This window comes from Sinocyclocheilus anshuiensis, unplaced genomic scaffold (genome assembly GCF_001515605.1).
Source record: "Sinocyclocheilus anshuiensis isolate Anshui unplaced genomic scaffold, SAMN03320099.WGS_v1.1 scaffold454, whole genome shotgun sequence".
Lineage (NCBI taxonomy): Eukaryota > Metazoa > Chordata > Actinopteri > Cypriniformes > Cyprinidae > Sinocyclocheilus > Sinocyclocheilus anshuiensis.
The window spans coordinates 3524708-3539022 of record NW_015548217.1 but is presented as its reverse complement, the minus strand read 5'-3'; the positions used below and the strand labels follow the sequence as shown (position 1 = coordinate 3539022).

The window sequence follows — 14315 nt, the reverse complement described above, 5'->3', positions numbered from 1 at the left end:
GTTTTCCTCAAAAACCTTAATTTCTTTTCGACTGAAGAAAGAAAGACATGAACATCTTGGATGACATGGAGGTGAGGAAATTATGAGGAAATTTTAATTCAGAAGTGAACTAATCCTTTAAGCCTAACTTAATTTAATTTCGTTCAGTTTGTCAGATAACAACATGTTTCATGTTCAATTTGCACCTCAAATGCATGTATCTTGTTTTAATGATGTTTAGGTGTTTGTATTGCAAAAAAAAAAATTGCAATATGGCATCTAATGCCATGTCTTTATAAATGTAAGACTTTCTTTTCTTTCGTTAGGCCTTCATTTGTGGAAAGGCAAATTAAGATCTTTTTAAGACCTGCAGAAACCCGGGTATTTATAGAAATGTAGATACTCTGTTTCTGTAACCCTAAATTATTTACATGGATTAATTATCCAAACCCATCCAATTTTATTTATTTATTAATGTATTTTAGATGAAGTGGTCTTGTTATCTGATACCCACATATGTGCATTGTAAGTTTAAGAAAACTATTTAAAAAAAATAACACCTACGGCTTTTCAACAGTTATTTTGCCCTGAGTCCATTCCTTTTATTTTCACAGGTTATGCAATTGCCAGCACTACTGCTACCCAGCTGAAACAGGCTGTTTCTCTGGGTCAGGACATGACTGCCTATGCAACCTACGAGGGTTACCCTGCCTTTGCTGTGGCAACCCGTGGGAATGCATATGGAGTGTTTTAAAACCTTTAACTAACAGTCTCTGTAATGTCAATGTTAACCTGTTCCATGTATTCTGTCGTGTCTATAGGTTAGTAGTAATTGTTTGTTTAGAGTTATGAAAACTTTATTTCTTCCCAAGTGTTTTTTGAGCATTTTTGCGATTTTGAAGTATACGAGTCATCTTTTGACTTAACTCAGGAAAAGGGCTGAAGGCTGCCAACAACTCAATCCCAAACATTTCCAAAAAAATTTCACATTTTATGTTTTATTGCTGTTTTTCAAGGCTTGAATTCCCTTGATTTAAACATTACTTGTGTCATAAATATATATATATATATATATAATCTAAATTAGAGAAATTTAGGCTGGACCATTGTTCAATGCTGCCTGCTGCCTTTGAACGATTGCATTTAACAATGAATCATTACAATTGAATGTAATTTCGAAACACATAGTCATATTCCATTGTGCTAAGTTTTATCCAGACATTTACTTTAGTAAGCTTTGGTATTGTATTTAAAGTGGTTTATTTTTGTGTTGGTTTTCTTTCAGTATTTACGTTAACACCTAAGTACAGAGAGTTTTAACATATGATACCCATTCATACACTTTTGTATGTATCTGCAGGTTTTAGGATCATTTTAGATATGGTTGACACTTTGTATCTGGTTCGTTTATTAGTAGTTTTGCAATATTTTATAAGATATTTACAGGCTTGCTACTATTTTCCCACTTCATACGTTTTCTAAGTGGGGAATGTAAGAGCATTGTTTAAATACACATGGACACATTTTTGTTAAACATGAAGATGCCTTAAAGGTGACAGTATTAAAGTTTGTGTAGCACTTAAAACTTATTTTTATACCTGACTTCCAACTCTGTTTGGAGGAACTTTGTTATTCGATCATAGAGTTTTTGAAGTTATTTATTGTCTAAGTGATCGACATCAGATCTGGAGGGAGAATTGGACAGGCATCATCAGGACAAAAAAAAAAAAAGCTGAGCTCTTCATAGTGCTACAAAGAAAGAGTTGTGAAAATATAATTCTAATAAATCAACTAACCATCAATAAATCAAATTCACCTCTTGACATGACTCCTGACTTATTTTTTTTGCATTTGTCACACGTTTTAAATGATCATGAAACCCTAAAACACATTTTTGACATAATAAGCATATGTACAGGTTTCACATTCAGTAGTTCCCTTTCAGGAACTCGAGCTGCGTCAAGACGTTTTGGGAACGCCTTCAGTGTGACCACACTCTGAATCACGTGTGTAATCAGTCCAATGAATGGGCAAGATGTCACGGACAGGGTGACGTAGTGACCAGGAAGCTATAAAAGCACGTGCAGTGGAAACAGCAGCAGCTTCTGTCATTCAGTGAAGCGCTCTGTGTGTGTATGTTTTATTTACTGTTGTCTGTCACTATCTCCAACAACTTAAGCAAGTCAAAGGCTAAGACAAATAAGGGCGATGATAAAGGCAAACATCAGTTTAGGCTGTGTGTTCTTCCCTGCCCTCGTTACATCACGGGCGGGGATACACACAGCCTTTGTGTTGTTTGCCTGGGAGCGAAGCACGCTGAGTCAGCTCTCGAGGAGGTTGACTGTCCGCACTGTGAGCGCCTCTCGCTGCGGACGCTTTGCTCCCGAGGGGCTCTCTTTGAGGAGGGAGCCCTTGCCAGGCATTCCTCGCGGCTCAGGCCCTGCTGCTGCCGAGGCAGAGCAGCGGCGGTGGTCGTGGGGATCGCAAATGGATCTGGCGGAAGGAATGGAGATGGGCAAGTCCCTTTCTTCTTCCTCAACCTCCAGATCCAGTGCCCCCTCCCAGGGTTCGGAAGCACACTCTGCGGGTTCTTTCCCCACGGGGAGAGGGCTCGACGCTCAGGCTATCGTCCTCCGAGGAGGGCGATGTAGAGGGCGTCGATGAGTCCCCTCAATCTGCCCAGTATGAGGAGCTTGTGGAGGTGATAACTCGTGCAGTAGCCAAGTTAAATCTCGAGTGGTCCACCGAGAAGCAGGCTGAGCTGACGAAAAGCAAGTTAGATGAGCGCTTTTTACGGTCGAAGCCACTCCCTCTACACCGGGGCTTGCCGTTTTCCCCCAATCTCCACACCGAGGTGTTGAGATCATGGTCGAGTCCATACTCGGCATGCCTCTCCGAGTCCCTCCCTTGTTGATTATTCTAACATTACGGGACTAAATGAGTGCAGTTACAGGGCGATGCCCCGGGTTGAGCAGACGTTCGCGAGCTATCTGTCTCCCGGCATGGCATCATCCCTGAAAGTCCCGGCATTGCCCATCAAACCGCTTCGTACTACATTGGCGTTGGTGGCCAAAGGATACACAGCAGCAGGTCAGGCTGGTGCTTGCCTTCACACCATGGCAGTACTACAAGCCTACCAAGCGGACCTGCTGAAAGAGTTAGATGATGGCGAGGAAGTGAAAGCTGACGACATCAAAGAGCTTTGCAGAACGCTGATTTATCTCTCCATGCCACGAATGAGACCGCCAAAGCAATAGGGCGGTCTATGGCAGCCTTAGTGGCCGCAGAGAGGCATCTATGGTTGACCCTGTCAGAAATAAAAGAGAAGAACAGGGTCTTCCTCATCAACGCCCCGCTTGCGCCTTCTGCCCTGTTCGGCGACGCTGTCAACTCAGTCGTTGACAGGTTTCAGGAGGCCCATAAACAAGCGGCGGCGTTTCATTGGTTCCTGCCTCGCTGCTCTCTAGCTCATGGGGCTGTTGGAAGGGAGCAGCCCCAACCATGTGCCCGCTCCTCATACAGAGAGGTGCAAAAGCTGAGCATCGCGACCTGTACTCCCCCGCGTGGTGACCGGGGGTCACGGGGAGAGCGACGCTCACGGTTGAAGGCTTCGAAGCCGAAGGTCGATCTGAGGACTGTCCTTCTCGCTAAGAAGTCTTCGACCAAGAAGAGGGCAGCTGAGGGCAGCCCCTGCTGGGGAAGAGTGGTGTACACCTCACTACACGGTGCCTGTCTCTCCTCAGTGCCCTCAGGAGGCCACGCTGTTAACCCTGCCACCACCGTTGCTTCAGGGCACAGTGGTCTCCAGCGAGCACACATCTCAGTGTCCGCCCGGAAATGTAGCAGCTCTGGGAGGCTCACTACCTCTGAGGAGGTCTCCAGAGTGGCTAGTTTGGTCGTTCTCTGCCGGTCCATTGTTTCAGGGCACCGAACGGGCCGCTCCTATTACACCAGAGGTCAGTCTCGAGTAGTAGATCCCTCAGTAGATTTCCTGGCAGCGTGGAAACTTCTGCCGAATATCTCACGTTGGGTCCTGCAGACTGTAGAAAGAGGTTACAGAATTCAGTTTGGTTCTCCACCGCCTCGTTTCAATGGGATCATTCCCACCCTGGTGGGTCCCGAGCAGGCTCCGGTATTAGAACAAGAAGTAAAAACGTGTTTCCCACTCTGGTGGGCCCCGAGCAGGCTCTGGTCATGGAACAAGAAGTAGACACTCTCTTGAGGAAGGAGGCTATCGAGGTGGTCCCTCCTCTCGACAGAGAGTCCGGGTTCTACAGCCGGTACTTCATTGTTCCAAAGAAAGGTTGGGGGTTGCGTCCAGGGGTTATATTTGGATTTGTTATGTGGGGGGGGCTCTATGGTATCAAGCTTACACGACAGCTTGGACTTGGAAATTATGGATAAAATGATGATATGGTCAAAATCATCACTTGCCTAATAATTGTGCACACAGTGTACTTTACACACACACATATATATCAGTGGGGAACCGTCAGGGCCCTCTAGGCCCTCAGAGAGTAATTATTATTACTAATTTTATTTAAGAAATTCGTAATTTGACAAACATCATCTAAATGAAATGAATACAACTTCTGTGAAAAAAAACAAAAAACTCTTCAAATCTGCGTATTCAGGGAATGGACTTATTAACACCGTCCATTTTCTCCATATTTGAATGTTTCCGCCCATATTTGAATGTTGCGGCTCTGTGATTCGTGGTCCAGCTATGAAATTACAGAGGGCCAAGCAATAGTAAATCAATGGGGGAGTAATTTCGAATGACAGAAAAATTGACCAATCATATCTTTCCTCTAAATGGGCGGGCCTTGTTATCACTAACTTTATGACAAGTTCCGCCAGCTGTGGGGATCTCTCTGAAAAAAAATATATACGCTGATAAACTAGCTATTATTCACGTCACGATAGAAGACGCAAATAACGTAAGTGATGACATTTACTAGGCAGTCGCCGTGATTTTGCCAAGTAAGACATGCCCCTGGATCAACATCTTTTGTTGATCCTGAATCAACATTACCAAAGCTTTTCTGTACCCCAGGCCGGGGTACATCCCTAAAGTGCCCTCCGTCGTACTACAGGCCTTCTGTCCTCCTCCCTTTCGGGATCCAGACCAGCAGAATCTTAACTGTATGTGTCCAGTGCGAGCATGTCCACAGAGTGTCCATGTGTCCACAGAGCTGCCATGTGGAGGAAGTCTGACCAATTACTTGTATGTTATGGTCCTTCCAAGAGGGGTCTGCCTGCCACTAAGCAGACCCTCAGTCGGTAGATTGTTGATGCCATCTCTATGTCCTATGTGTCCTCTGGTCTCCCCTTGCCCTTGGGGGTCAAGGCTCACTCCACCCGAAGCGTGGCAGCTTCCAAGGCCTTCCTGTCGGGTGTGGCTATGCAGGATATATATATAGGTTGGTCTATGCCGCTCACATTCGTCAGGTTCTACGACCTCGACCCTAGTTTCCTGAAGTAACGAGACGCTGCGTCTCCAGCCATATTTCCGGCATCCCTGCAAGCGCTTCCCTCATTCTACCAGAAGCTGCCGCTGTTTCCACCGCACATGCATTTATAGCTTCCTGGTCGCAACGTCACCCCGTCCGTGACGTCTTGCCCATTCATTGGACTGATTACACACGTGATTCAGAGCGTGGTCACGCTGAAGGCATTCCCAAAGCGTCTCGATGCAGCGTCTCGTTCCTTCGGGGAACTAGGGTTACATACGCAATCTTGAGGGATTCTTTAGCTAACTTTAGCATCGCTGTGTATAGGCTAGCTACATTTAAGTCAATAACATGGGTTACACTGTGTACAACGCTTCATGATAGTCACTCTGAAATTGAGTATTATGTAAATTACAATGATTATACAATCATTATACAATTTTAGGGCGCAATCTACATCATTAACTCCTTTGCCTGTCCAACAAAACTTCAGCATCCCAACTCAGAATTTTCTCCATCGTCGAATCTTTTCACCTTATGTTCGCCGTTTATGCTCGGTTTTTGTTTTTGCCGGTCTTCCTATTTTCTAGCTTCAGACCTGTTCTGCTTCTTCGGCCATAAAAGTACTGATTCTCCCATTGGTAAAGCGTGGTAATACACACACACACACACAAAAAAAATGGTTCTTCAGCGGTTCTTTGTGGTAATTGAGGTGCTATATAGCACTGAAAGTGGTTCTTTGACTCGTAGTGGAACCAACTGAAGTGCTATATAACACCTATAAAGAACCTGTAATGGTTCTTTGGGGTGGTTAAGGTGCTATATAGCACCTTCTTTAAAGATATACAGTAGGTGCTATGTAGCACTTAAAGTGGTTCCCCTATGATTACGAGCCAAAGAACCACTTTCAGTGCTATTTAGCACCATGTACAGTAGGTGTGTTTCATTGTCTCATTTTTGCTCTTTGCATCACCAAACTATGCTACACGGGTCAAGTCTTTTCAACATGGCAGAATACATTAAGGGCATGACCAGAACTATGTGTAATGAAAACTTTTTTATGGAAAACTACGGGTCTTTACAAAAACATATTATATCTATGTAATAAAAAAAAAATCAGAATTAAACTGAATGCACCTTTGGGCTGAAAATAGTAATTTTTCGAGCTTTTGAGCCATTTTGTTCTTCCATTTGAAAGGTGCTTGCTACTTTTATAAAACAAATAGTGCATAATTAAAACAAATTTAAATAAAAAAATGTATTAAATAAATTCTGAAGATATTGTGCCTGGCATGTAAACTAAGTTTGGGCTCTATGTGTGCTGCCTAATGATAACGTGAACACATATTGTTTATTTTATCAGTTAGAGACCAATGGAACAGTTTTATAGATATTTTTATACTTAACTAAACAATTACTTTACCTTAGAAATCAATATTATAAAAAAGGAAAGTTCACCTTGCTGAAAACAACAATGGAAACCATCACAGAAATTCCAATGGTTTCCACTACAAATACCATTACAAACCATCAACTTTTTACCATTAAAACCATTAAAAATGGTTTCCTGTAGTGTGTTTGGGGACATATTCCATTAGGTTTTATTGGTTTTAACAAGCCACCAATAGAAGGTGACCAATTACCAGTAGAAAACCACAGGCACCATTACAGTTTTCATTAAAACCAATACATTTTATTGGTTATGTAATACATTTCTATTGTTTGTTTTTTTTAGCAGGGCAGTGTCTGTGAATTTTACATTTTAGTACTCTCACTGTATGAAAGTTTAAAGACAGTGTAAAGAACAACAACATTAAGTTATTAAGTTAATTGAACACTGCCTTATGAGCAGCTAATATCTGTCAGCTTCACATCTAATGTCTTTCTCAGTGATACACTGATCAATAGTAGTAAAAACTTTTGGTGACTTTGAAAGCATCAGAAGTGCCCACGTATGGTGTGGTGATGGTGTTGTTATCCATGATTTGTTTGTAGTGTCCAAAGTGTTGAATCCGGTAGGTTCCTGTCTGTGCCGTGAGCGGGATGTGCCACTCCACTTTTGACTGACTCCGGCCAGCAAGTCCTTTAATCCAGTGAAACCTGAATACACAAAACGAGTCTACATTATAGTGCATATTGATTTTTAATTATTAAGTTGGCTTGAGAAAGTCAACTCACTGAAATCCTATTTAACTTCTTCTTCTGAGACCAAATTTTAAAGTGCATCTCCTCCTAGACTTTTAAAGCTACAACCACCAAACTCGGGTCAGACCTTCACACTGGTCTGACTCGGGTTTCTATATCTTTTCTAACTGATCCGGCTTATGGTTTTCGTAAACCAGACTATCAAAACCACCTAAAATCCCATAGACTTTCATTGAGGGGGTGAAAACTTTTATACAATAAGACTTATGATGTATTTAAAGGGTTATTTAAAGGGTTAGTTCACCCAAAAATGAAACTAGCTTGAAAAATTGAACTAACCCTTTAAGCTGTCTATTGCTATAGCAAAGCTTAACAACTCCCTACTGAAAAAAAACCCAGCTAAAACCAGCCTAAGCTGATTGGCTGCTTTGGCTGGTCTCCCAAGCTGGTTTTAAAGTGGTTTTGGCCACTTTTTTTAGCAGGTCAGGCTGGTCTTAGCTGTTTTTTAGCAGTTTTTTTACTTAATCAACTGGTTTTAGCTGGATTAGCATAGAAACATGCTAACAACTTGCTAGTAACTTGCTAATCATGCTAACAACATGCTAGTAACTTGCTAATCATGCTAGAAACATGCTAACAAAATGCTAGCAACTTGCTAATCATTTTAACAACATGCTAGTAACTTGCTAATCATGATAACAACATGCTAGTAACGTGCTATTCATGCTAGAAATGTGCTAGTAACTTGTTAATCATGCTAACAAAATGTTAACGCCATGCTAGTAACGTGTTAATTATGCTAGAAACATGCTAGCAACTTGTTAAACATGCTAGAAACATGCTAGTAAAATGCTAAATCATGTTAAAATCTTGTTAGTAGCATGCTAATCATGCTAGAATCATGCTAGCAACATGCTAGTAACTTGCTAATAATGTTAACAACATGCTAGTAACGTGCTAATCATGCTACCAACATGCTAGTAACTTGTTAATCATGCTAGAAACATGCAAACAACATGCTAGTAACTTGCTAATCATGCTAGAAACAGGCTAACAAAATGCTAGTAATTGCTATTCATGCTAGCAACTTGGTAAACATGCTAATCATGCTAACAACATGCTAGTAACCTTCGATAATCATGTTAACAACATGCTAGTAACTTGCTAGACATGCTAACAACATGCTAGTAACGTGCTAATCATGCTAGAAACATGCTAACAACATGCTAGCAACTTGATAATCATGCTACCAACATGCTAGTTACATGCTAATCATGCTAGAGACATGCTGGTAACTTGCTAATCATGCTAACAACATGCTAGTAACACCCTAGCAACCACCCTGAGTACCCTAGCAACCACATAGCAAAACACCCTATCAACCACCAAGAATACCCAATCAACTGCAGAGCAACAGCCTAGCACCCACCCCAAGTACCCTAGCAACCACATAGCAATACTGTAGCAACTACCCCAGGTACCCTAGAAACACCCTAGCAACCACCTTGAGTACCCTAGCAAACACCCTAGAAGCCACCCCAGGTACCCTAGCGATCTGTTTTTCTATGTCTGTTCATTTGATAGACTGTATTGCCTTCAAAACATTCAAACTTTACTCTTTAAAACTATTTTAAGTATTTCAAACTACTTCAAACTAAAAACCTTCAAACTTCAAGCTTTTAAAACTTTTACAAACTTTTTTGGCTAGGCTTTTTCAAGCAAACTTAAAGTTTGTCTATCTAGCTTTACTATCTAGTTAATATTATAATTTAACATTTTTACATGATTTTTCCCAGTTTTGAAATGTAGGTTTGTCTTTGTGCTCAAAGAATTTTAAAAACTGATATCAAATAAATCAACATTCAATCAAAAAACTTCAATGCCCTTTTATCAGTTCCAGTTTTGCTGACATACTCAGACTGTCTAATCTAGAATTCCAATAGGGATCACACATGGATTTTGGCCCGAGGATTGAACTGGCTATATAATAAGTGATAAGACCTTGACTCAGCGTTTGCCTTATCGGGGATAGACCTTGAAAGATACCATCAGCATTAAGACGGCTTTATTAACTCAATCTCTAAGTAAAAGTATAGAATAATACAAATGAATATGATAACATTAGCATTTAAAAAGCATAAACAATGCCTCTTTCTTCAGCATGTACCCTAGGGTTAGGGTTAGGTATTAGGGTTAGGGTTAGGGTTTAGGTATTACCTCGTTTCCCACGATGCATCTGTGTGAACTATTTCCCATGAGTCGGTGTCGTTGTGAAACCTCTCCACTGTGACAAATGTCTTATCTCTCTGATATCACAATCACCACAGATTAGTTATATCGCACAAATAAAAGAGCATGTTTTGCACGAGATTATTGTACAGTTACTGCTACTAAAGAACTCACAATATCTCCAGAGTGTCTCGGGTTTCCAGCGACAAATGTGACAGATGCAATTTCTCCCTTTAGAATAAATAAATCAGATAAAGCTTGTCAATTTATAACAGTGAGCGTATCTTTCACTAGTACAGTGTTAATGTACAGTCACATTTTTCACGGGCAAAAAAGTCCATTGTCAACAGCATAGCAGTTTTTAAAAAGAAGTCACATTCAAACCAAGCATCTTTATGTTGGCCAATGCAGCAAAATCACATTTTTATGTTACAAAAACTACATGGAGAACTTTTCACCCTCACGTGAAACTCCCAAACGTGTGGATTCCTATTGAAATAATTGATTTTGCCCCGCAAAATTGCGCCAAAAAATGGTAAATGTGACTGTACTGTTTCTACATCACAATTATTGACTTACCACTTTATAGACAGGGTTAACCTGCTCTAAGATGTCACCAAATACGGTGTCAGCTGGTGCTACATCTGCCACTGGGTCCTTCACTTGATTAAAAAGTTTGTCTTCATCAAAGAAAGGGGGTTCAGGACCTTTCGGCAGCTCTTTTATTGTTCCCTGTGGAAGATTGGTTTATTCATGAGATCAGCCAGGCCAATTCAGTTCATCAAAATGTCACAAATGACTGTAAGGCAGCGGAGGCTTACATGAGCTATAGCTTTGGCCAGGCCTCTGTAGCGCTGGATATAAGCCGAGAGAGTGTGAGGGCCAAAAATAGTGGATGCGCCCTCATATCGCTGGATCTGTGAGGATAGAGGAAAAAGACAGACGCATATTTTTTGGGATCACTGATGTACTTTGGAGCACCATGTACTGTAAATACCATGACTAAGACCAAGTGTTTTCTAGCATACACACCTGATACTCTTCATATGTTGTGATGTAGTGGGTGTAGATGTTGCACAGACCAGCAACGACCACTTCTGCATTAGCGAAAGACTCTTTCACCTCCAACTCCTATGGAACTCATGTGAAATGGTTATGCCGTCAACTTTTACAAAATATTTTTTTTCTGTACCCCCTGAACATATTTTAAAAGTTTTTCGGTAACACATTGTTTGAAGGACAAATTCTCACTATTAGCTAGTTGCTTATTAGTAAGCATATTACTAGCATATCGGCTGTTTATTAGTACTTATAAAGCACATATTAATGCCTTATTCTGCATGACCATATTTTAAATCTCTTAATCCTACCCTATACAAACTTAACAACTACCTTACTAACTATTAATAAGCAGCAAATTAGGACTATATTAAGGCAAAAGTTGTAGTTAATAGTTTGTTAATAGTGAGCATTGGTTTTAAACAAACTGGGACAAACGTGGACAACTGGTCAAAAGTTTGAAATATATATATTTTTTAATGTTTTTAATGTAATTAAAAATATTTAGGTTATTCCTGTGATGTATTTCTTTAGTTGTAAGTGTCACATGACCCTTCAGAAATCATTCTAATATGCTGATTGGCTGAAATATTTCTTATCAATGTTAAAAAATAGTTTTTGCTGTTTAACATTTTCGTAGAAACTGTCATACACTACCATTCAAATGTTTAAGGTAAAGATAAAAAAACATTGATCAAAAGTGACAGTAAAGACATTTATAATATACAGTAACAAAATATTTAAATTTTAAATTCTGCAAAACAGCAAACAGCAAAAACTCTTTTCAATGTTGATAAGAACCATTTTTAATAATTCAGCACCAATAATAATTTATAAAATCAAGCACCAAAATCAGCATATGAGAATGATTTCTAAAGGATCGTGTGACACTGAAGACTGGAGTAAAGATGCTGAAAATTCAGCTTTTGCATCAGAGGAATAAATTACATTTAAACAAATATTAAAATAGAATACTGTTATTTTTCATTTTAATTACATAATACAAAATTACTGTTCTTACTGTATTTTTGATCAAATAAAAGCAGCCTTGGTGAGCATAAGAGACTTCTTTTAAAGTCATTACAAAGTCATAAATATTCCAAATGTTTTACCAGTAGTGTATGTGCAATTCGTACCTTTTTGACTGCCTCTCGTATTCTTCTCCCTGACATGGTACTAGAACATAGAAAACAATTTGGGGTAAACCATATTGGCTCATTATAGAGCCACTGTTTTCTATATTAACCTTTCCTAACAGAACTCACGTAAATTCTCCTGGGACCGCAACTATGGCTAAAGAGCCAATAGTGATGATCTGAACGTCCACAATGGCTGGATGCCATGGGAGGGGCGAATTCATCTGCATAAAAACAATTATCAATGTTATTATTTCGAAGCAAAAGTATGTTATTAATACATACTTGCCATTACCTATTGTCATGTACTTGTAAAAAGTGCCAATTCTTAAGAGATTTTCCTTTTTGGCACATTCTTATCTTAACAAAAGATAACGTATTGTATATTAGGTTTCTATCATTCTGCTTCTTCATGAGCTCTAATTGTCCTCATACCTCCCCAGTGCTGAAGAGGATTGGTTTAGGCCGATGACAAGCTGTGGTCTCGTTGGACGGCGGTCCCAAAACTGCATCTCTTATTCCATCCCAGAAAGGATCTCCATTTGTATCCCCTGGTCACAAGCATAACCATACTTCTGTCATGACAACTCTCGGAGGATGGTAATGTACATGACAATGTTAATGTATTTGGTCTTGGCGGAATAGATCTGCTACGCTGCTTCTGCTGCTGCTGCAGCAGAGCAAGTACCGAGACTTGCTACTGCCAATACATCCACAATATGCTGCTGTGAGCATGTAAGAAATATTGCTGCTGCTAATATAACATACATGAAATAACCCCCATATAGCATACATGAATCACCTCGTAGCAGATCTATACAGGTGGAGCTGGGGAAGGTGGAGGGTTTCTGAAGCAAGCTGCAACTGCTACGGCAAGCACTAGTCATATATTTGAATGTTGAGCAGCGAGCTCATTGGCTACCCATACAGGAGAGAACCAATCAGCTGTGCCATGTGATAATGATGTCATTAGGTCAGATTGAGTTAGACCTATCAGACTGCGCCATCTAGAGTTTCATGCCAGAACTCTGTATTTATCTGCCTGTCAAATATGAAACCATAAAAATTGGCAAATACTTGTCAAGCGTGTGACATGACTATATTTGGGCTATATTTGTTTATGAAATGCATCTCTTTACCTTGCATGAAGTTGAACTCTCCTCCCCCATCAGTTGTACCAGCAGCAAAACTGTGGCCCAGAGCAGGTTTACACGTCCGTCCCTGATGACAGAAACAGTATTGGCATGAACACCACAATGAGGAGTTTTCTGGTTCATGTTAAGCTCTACAGACAGCATCTGTGACGTTCAATTGATGGCTATAGAAAATAATTTTCACTTTTTTTTTCAGATTGTAAAAACAATAGAAAAGCATGTTTTGGTGATGCACTTATAATTTGGAAATTTAAAAGCAGAAATGTGAGTTTCAATTTTTTGTGTTAATGTACCTACAGGAATTATACACTACAAAATGTGTGTTTTTGATCTGTAAAGTTGTATTAAATTGTCATTTTGAGATGAAACTATACTGTACTCAATGTGAACAGCACTTTACGAATCTTTATGTTTTTGTTAAGTGAGTTTACATGGACATGACATCGTAACACAATTTTACACAAAGTTGGTGTTTCACTAGTCAAATGCTTGCACATATAATTATCTAAAATGCATGTATAAAGTCCAAAAATTGCAATTTGACCATGTTTTCTTACAGTTCACCCAAAAGTGTAAACTATTATTATAATATAAATGATTGAATTACTGAATATAGAACATTTCTTTAAAGTTGCTTTAAAACAATGTGTATTTTAAAAAGTGCTATTCATATATAATTGATTTGAGTACTCTTTTAGAACATGTTCCTGGTCTCATTAGCTGTATTTTATGCACAGGAACCCTGTACTCACTGTATGAGTTGAGTTCAATGGGACAGTCTCATCGGTCATGTTGACCCACTGATGTGCGCCGTAAACGGGCCCATGTAGCTCCTGCTTTGCACTGCTGTACAGCTCCTGCAGAACAAATTGACTAGGTAAAATAATGCACTCACACCACAATCACTGATACATATCAAGGATCAAACAATATCACAAATGAGACAAACCTTTGCTTTTTTGTACATATTCTCTCCTATCATCCTGGTACTTTCAAACATGTCCTCACCCGGTCCAAAAGCTAAGCATTCTTTTTTCTGTTGAAAGGCACATGGAGAGTGAACATTTCTAAGTGTCTTCAAATATTTAAGTTGAAATACAAAACTTAATGTTTCAATTAATCAATCAATCACTCATATATATCATATCAATCATAATATA

The 14315-nt window shown here is 39.8% G+C and overlaps 2 protein-coding genes across 4 annotated transcripts in view; one reads left to right on the top strand and one right to left on the bottom strand.

Moving 5' to 3' along the window:
* Positions 1-1800, top strand: part of LOC107654048 (APOBEC1 complementation factor-like) — a 14800-nt gene extending 13000 nt beyond the window's left edge. For 2 of the 3 annotated variants that reach the window (XM_016440943.1, XM_016440941.1), the window contains exon 12: positions 594-1800. In XM_016440943.1, the coding sequence (XP_016296429.1) occupies positions 594-733 (140 nt within the window). In that variant the 3' untranslated portion in view covers positions 734-1800. The remainder of the gene's footprint in view (positions 1-593) is intronic. The other variant, XM_016440944.1, reaches the window with a different exon arrangement.
* Positions 1801-7171: 5371 nt separating this feature from the next.
* asah2 (N-acylsphingosine amidohydrolase 2) overlaps positions 7172-14315 on the bottom strand; it is an 11941-nt gene continuing 4797 nt past the window's right edge. The window contains exons 9-20 of the mRNA XM_016440814.1: positions 14105-14191; positions 13908-14012; positions 13141-13222; positions 12437-12552; positions 12131-12225; positions 12002-12041; positions 10839-10937; positions 10628-10723; positions 10386-10538; positions 9981-10037; positions 9795-9883; positions 7172-7532 (exon numbers count right to left, since the gene is read on the bottom strand). Coding sequence (XP_016296300.1) covers positions 7334-7532; positions 9795-9883; positions 9981-10037; positions 10386-10538; positions 10628-10723; positions 10839-10937; positions 12002-12041; positions 12131-12225; positions 12437-12552; positions 13141-13222; positions 13908-14012; positions 14105-14191 — 1218 coding nt within the window. The 3' untranslated portion in view covers positions 7172-7333. The remainder of the gene's footprint in view (positions 7533-9794; positions 9884-9980; positions 10038-10385; positions 10539-10627; positions 10724-10838; positions 10938-12001; positions 12042-12130; positions 12226-12436; positions 12553-13140; positions 13223-13907; positions 14013-14104; positions 14192-14315) is intronic.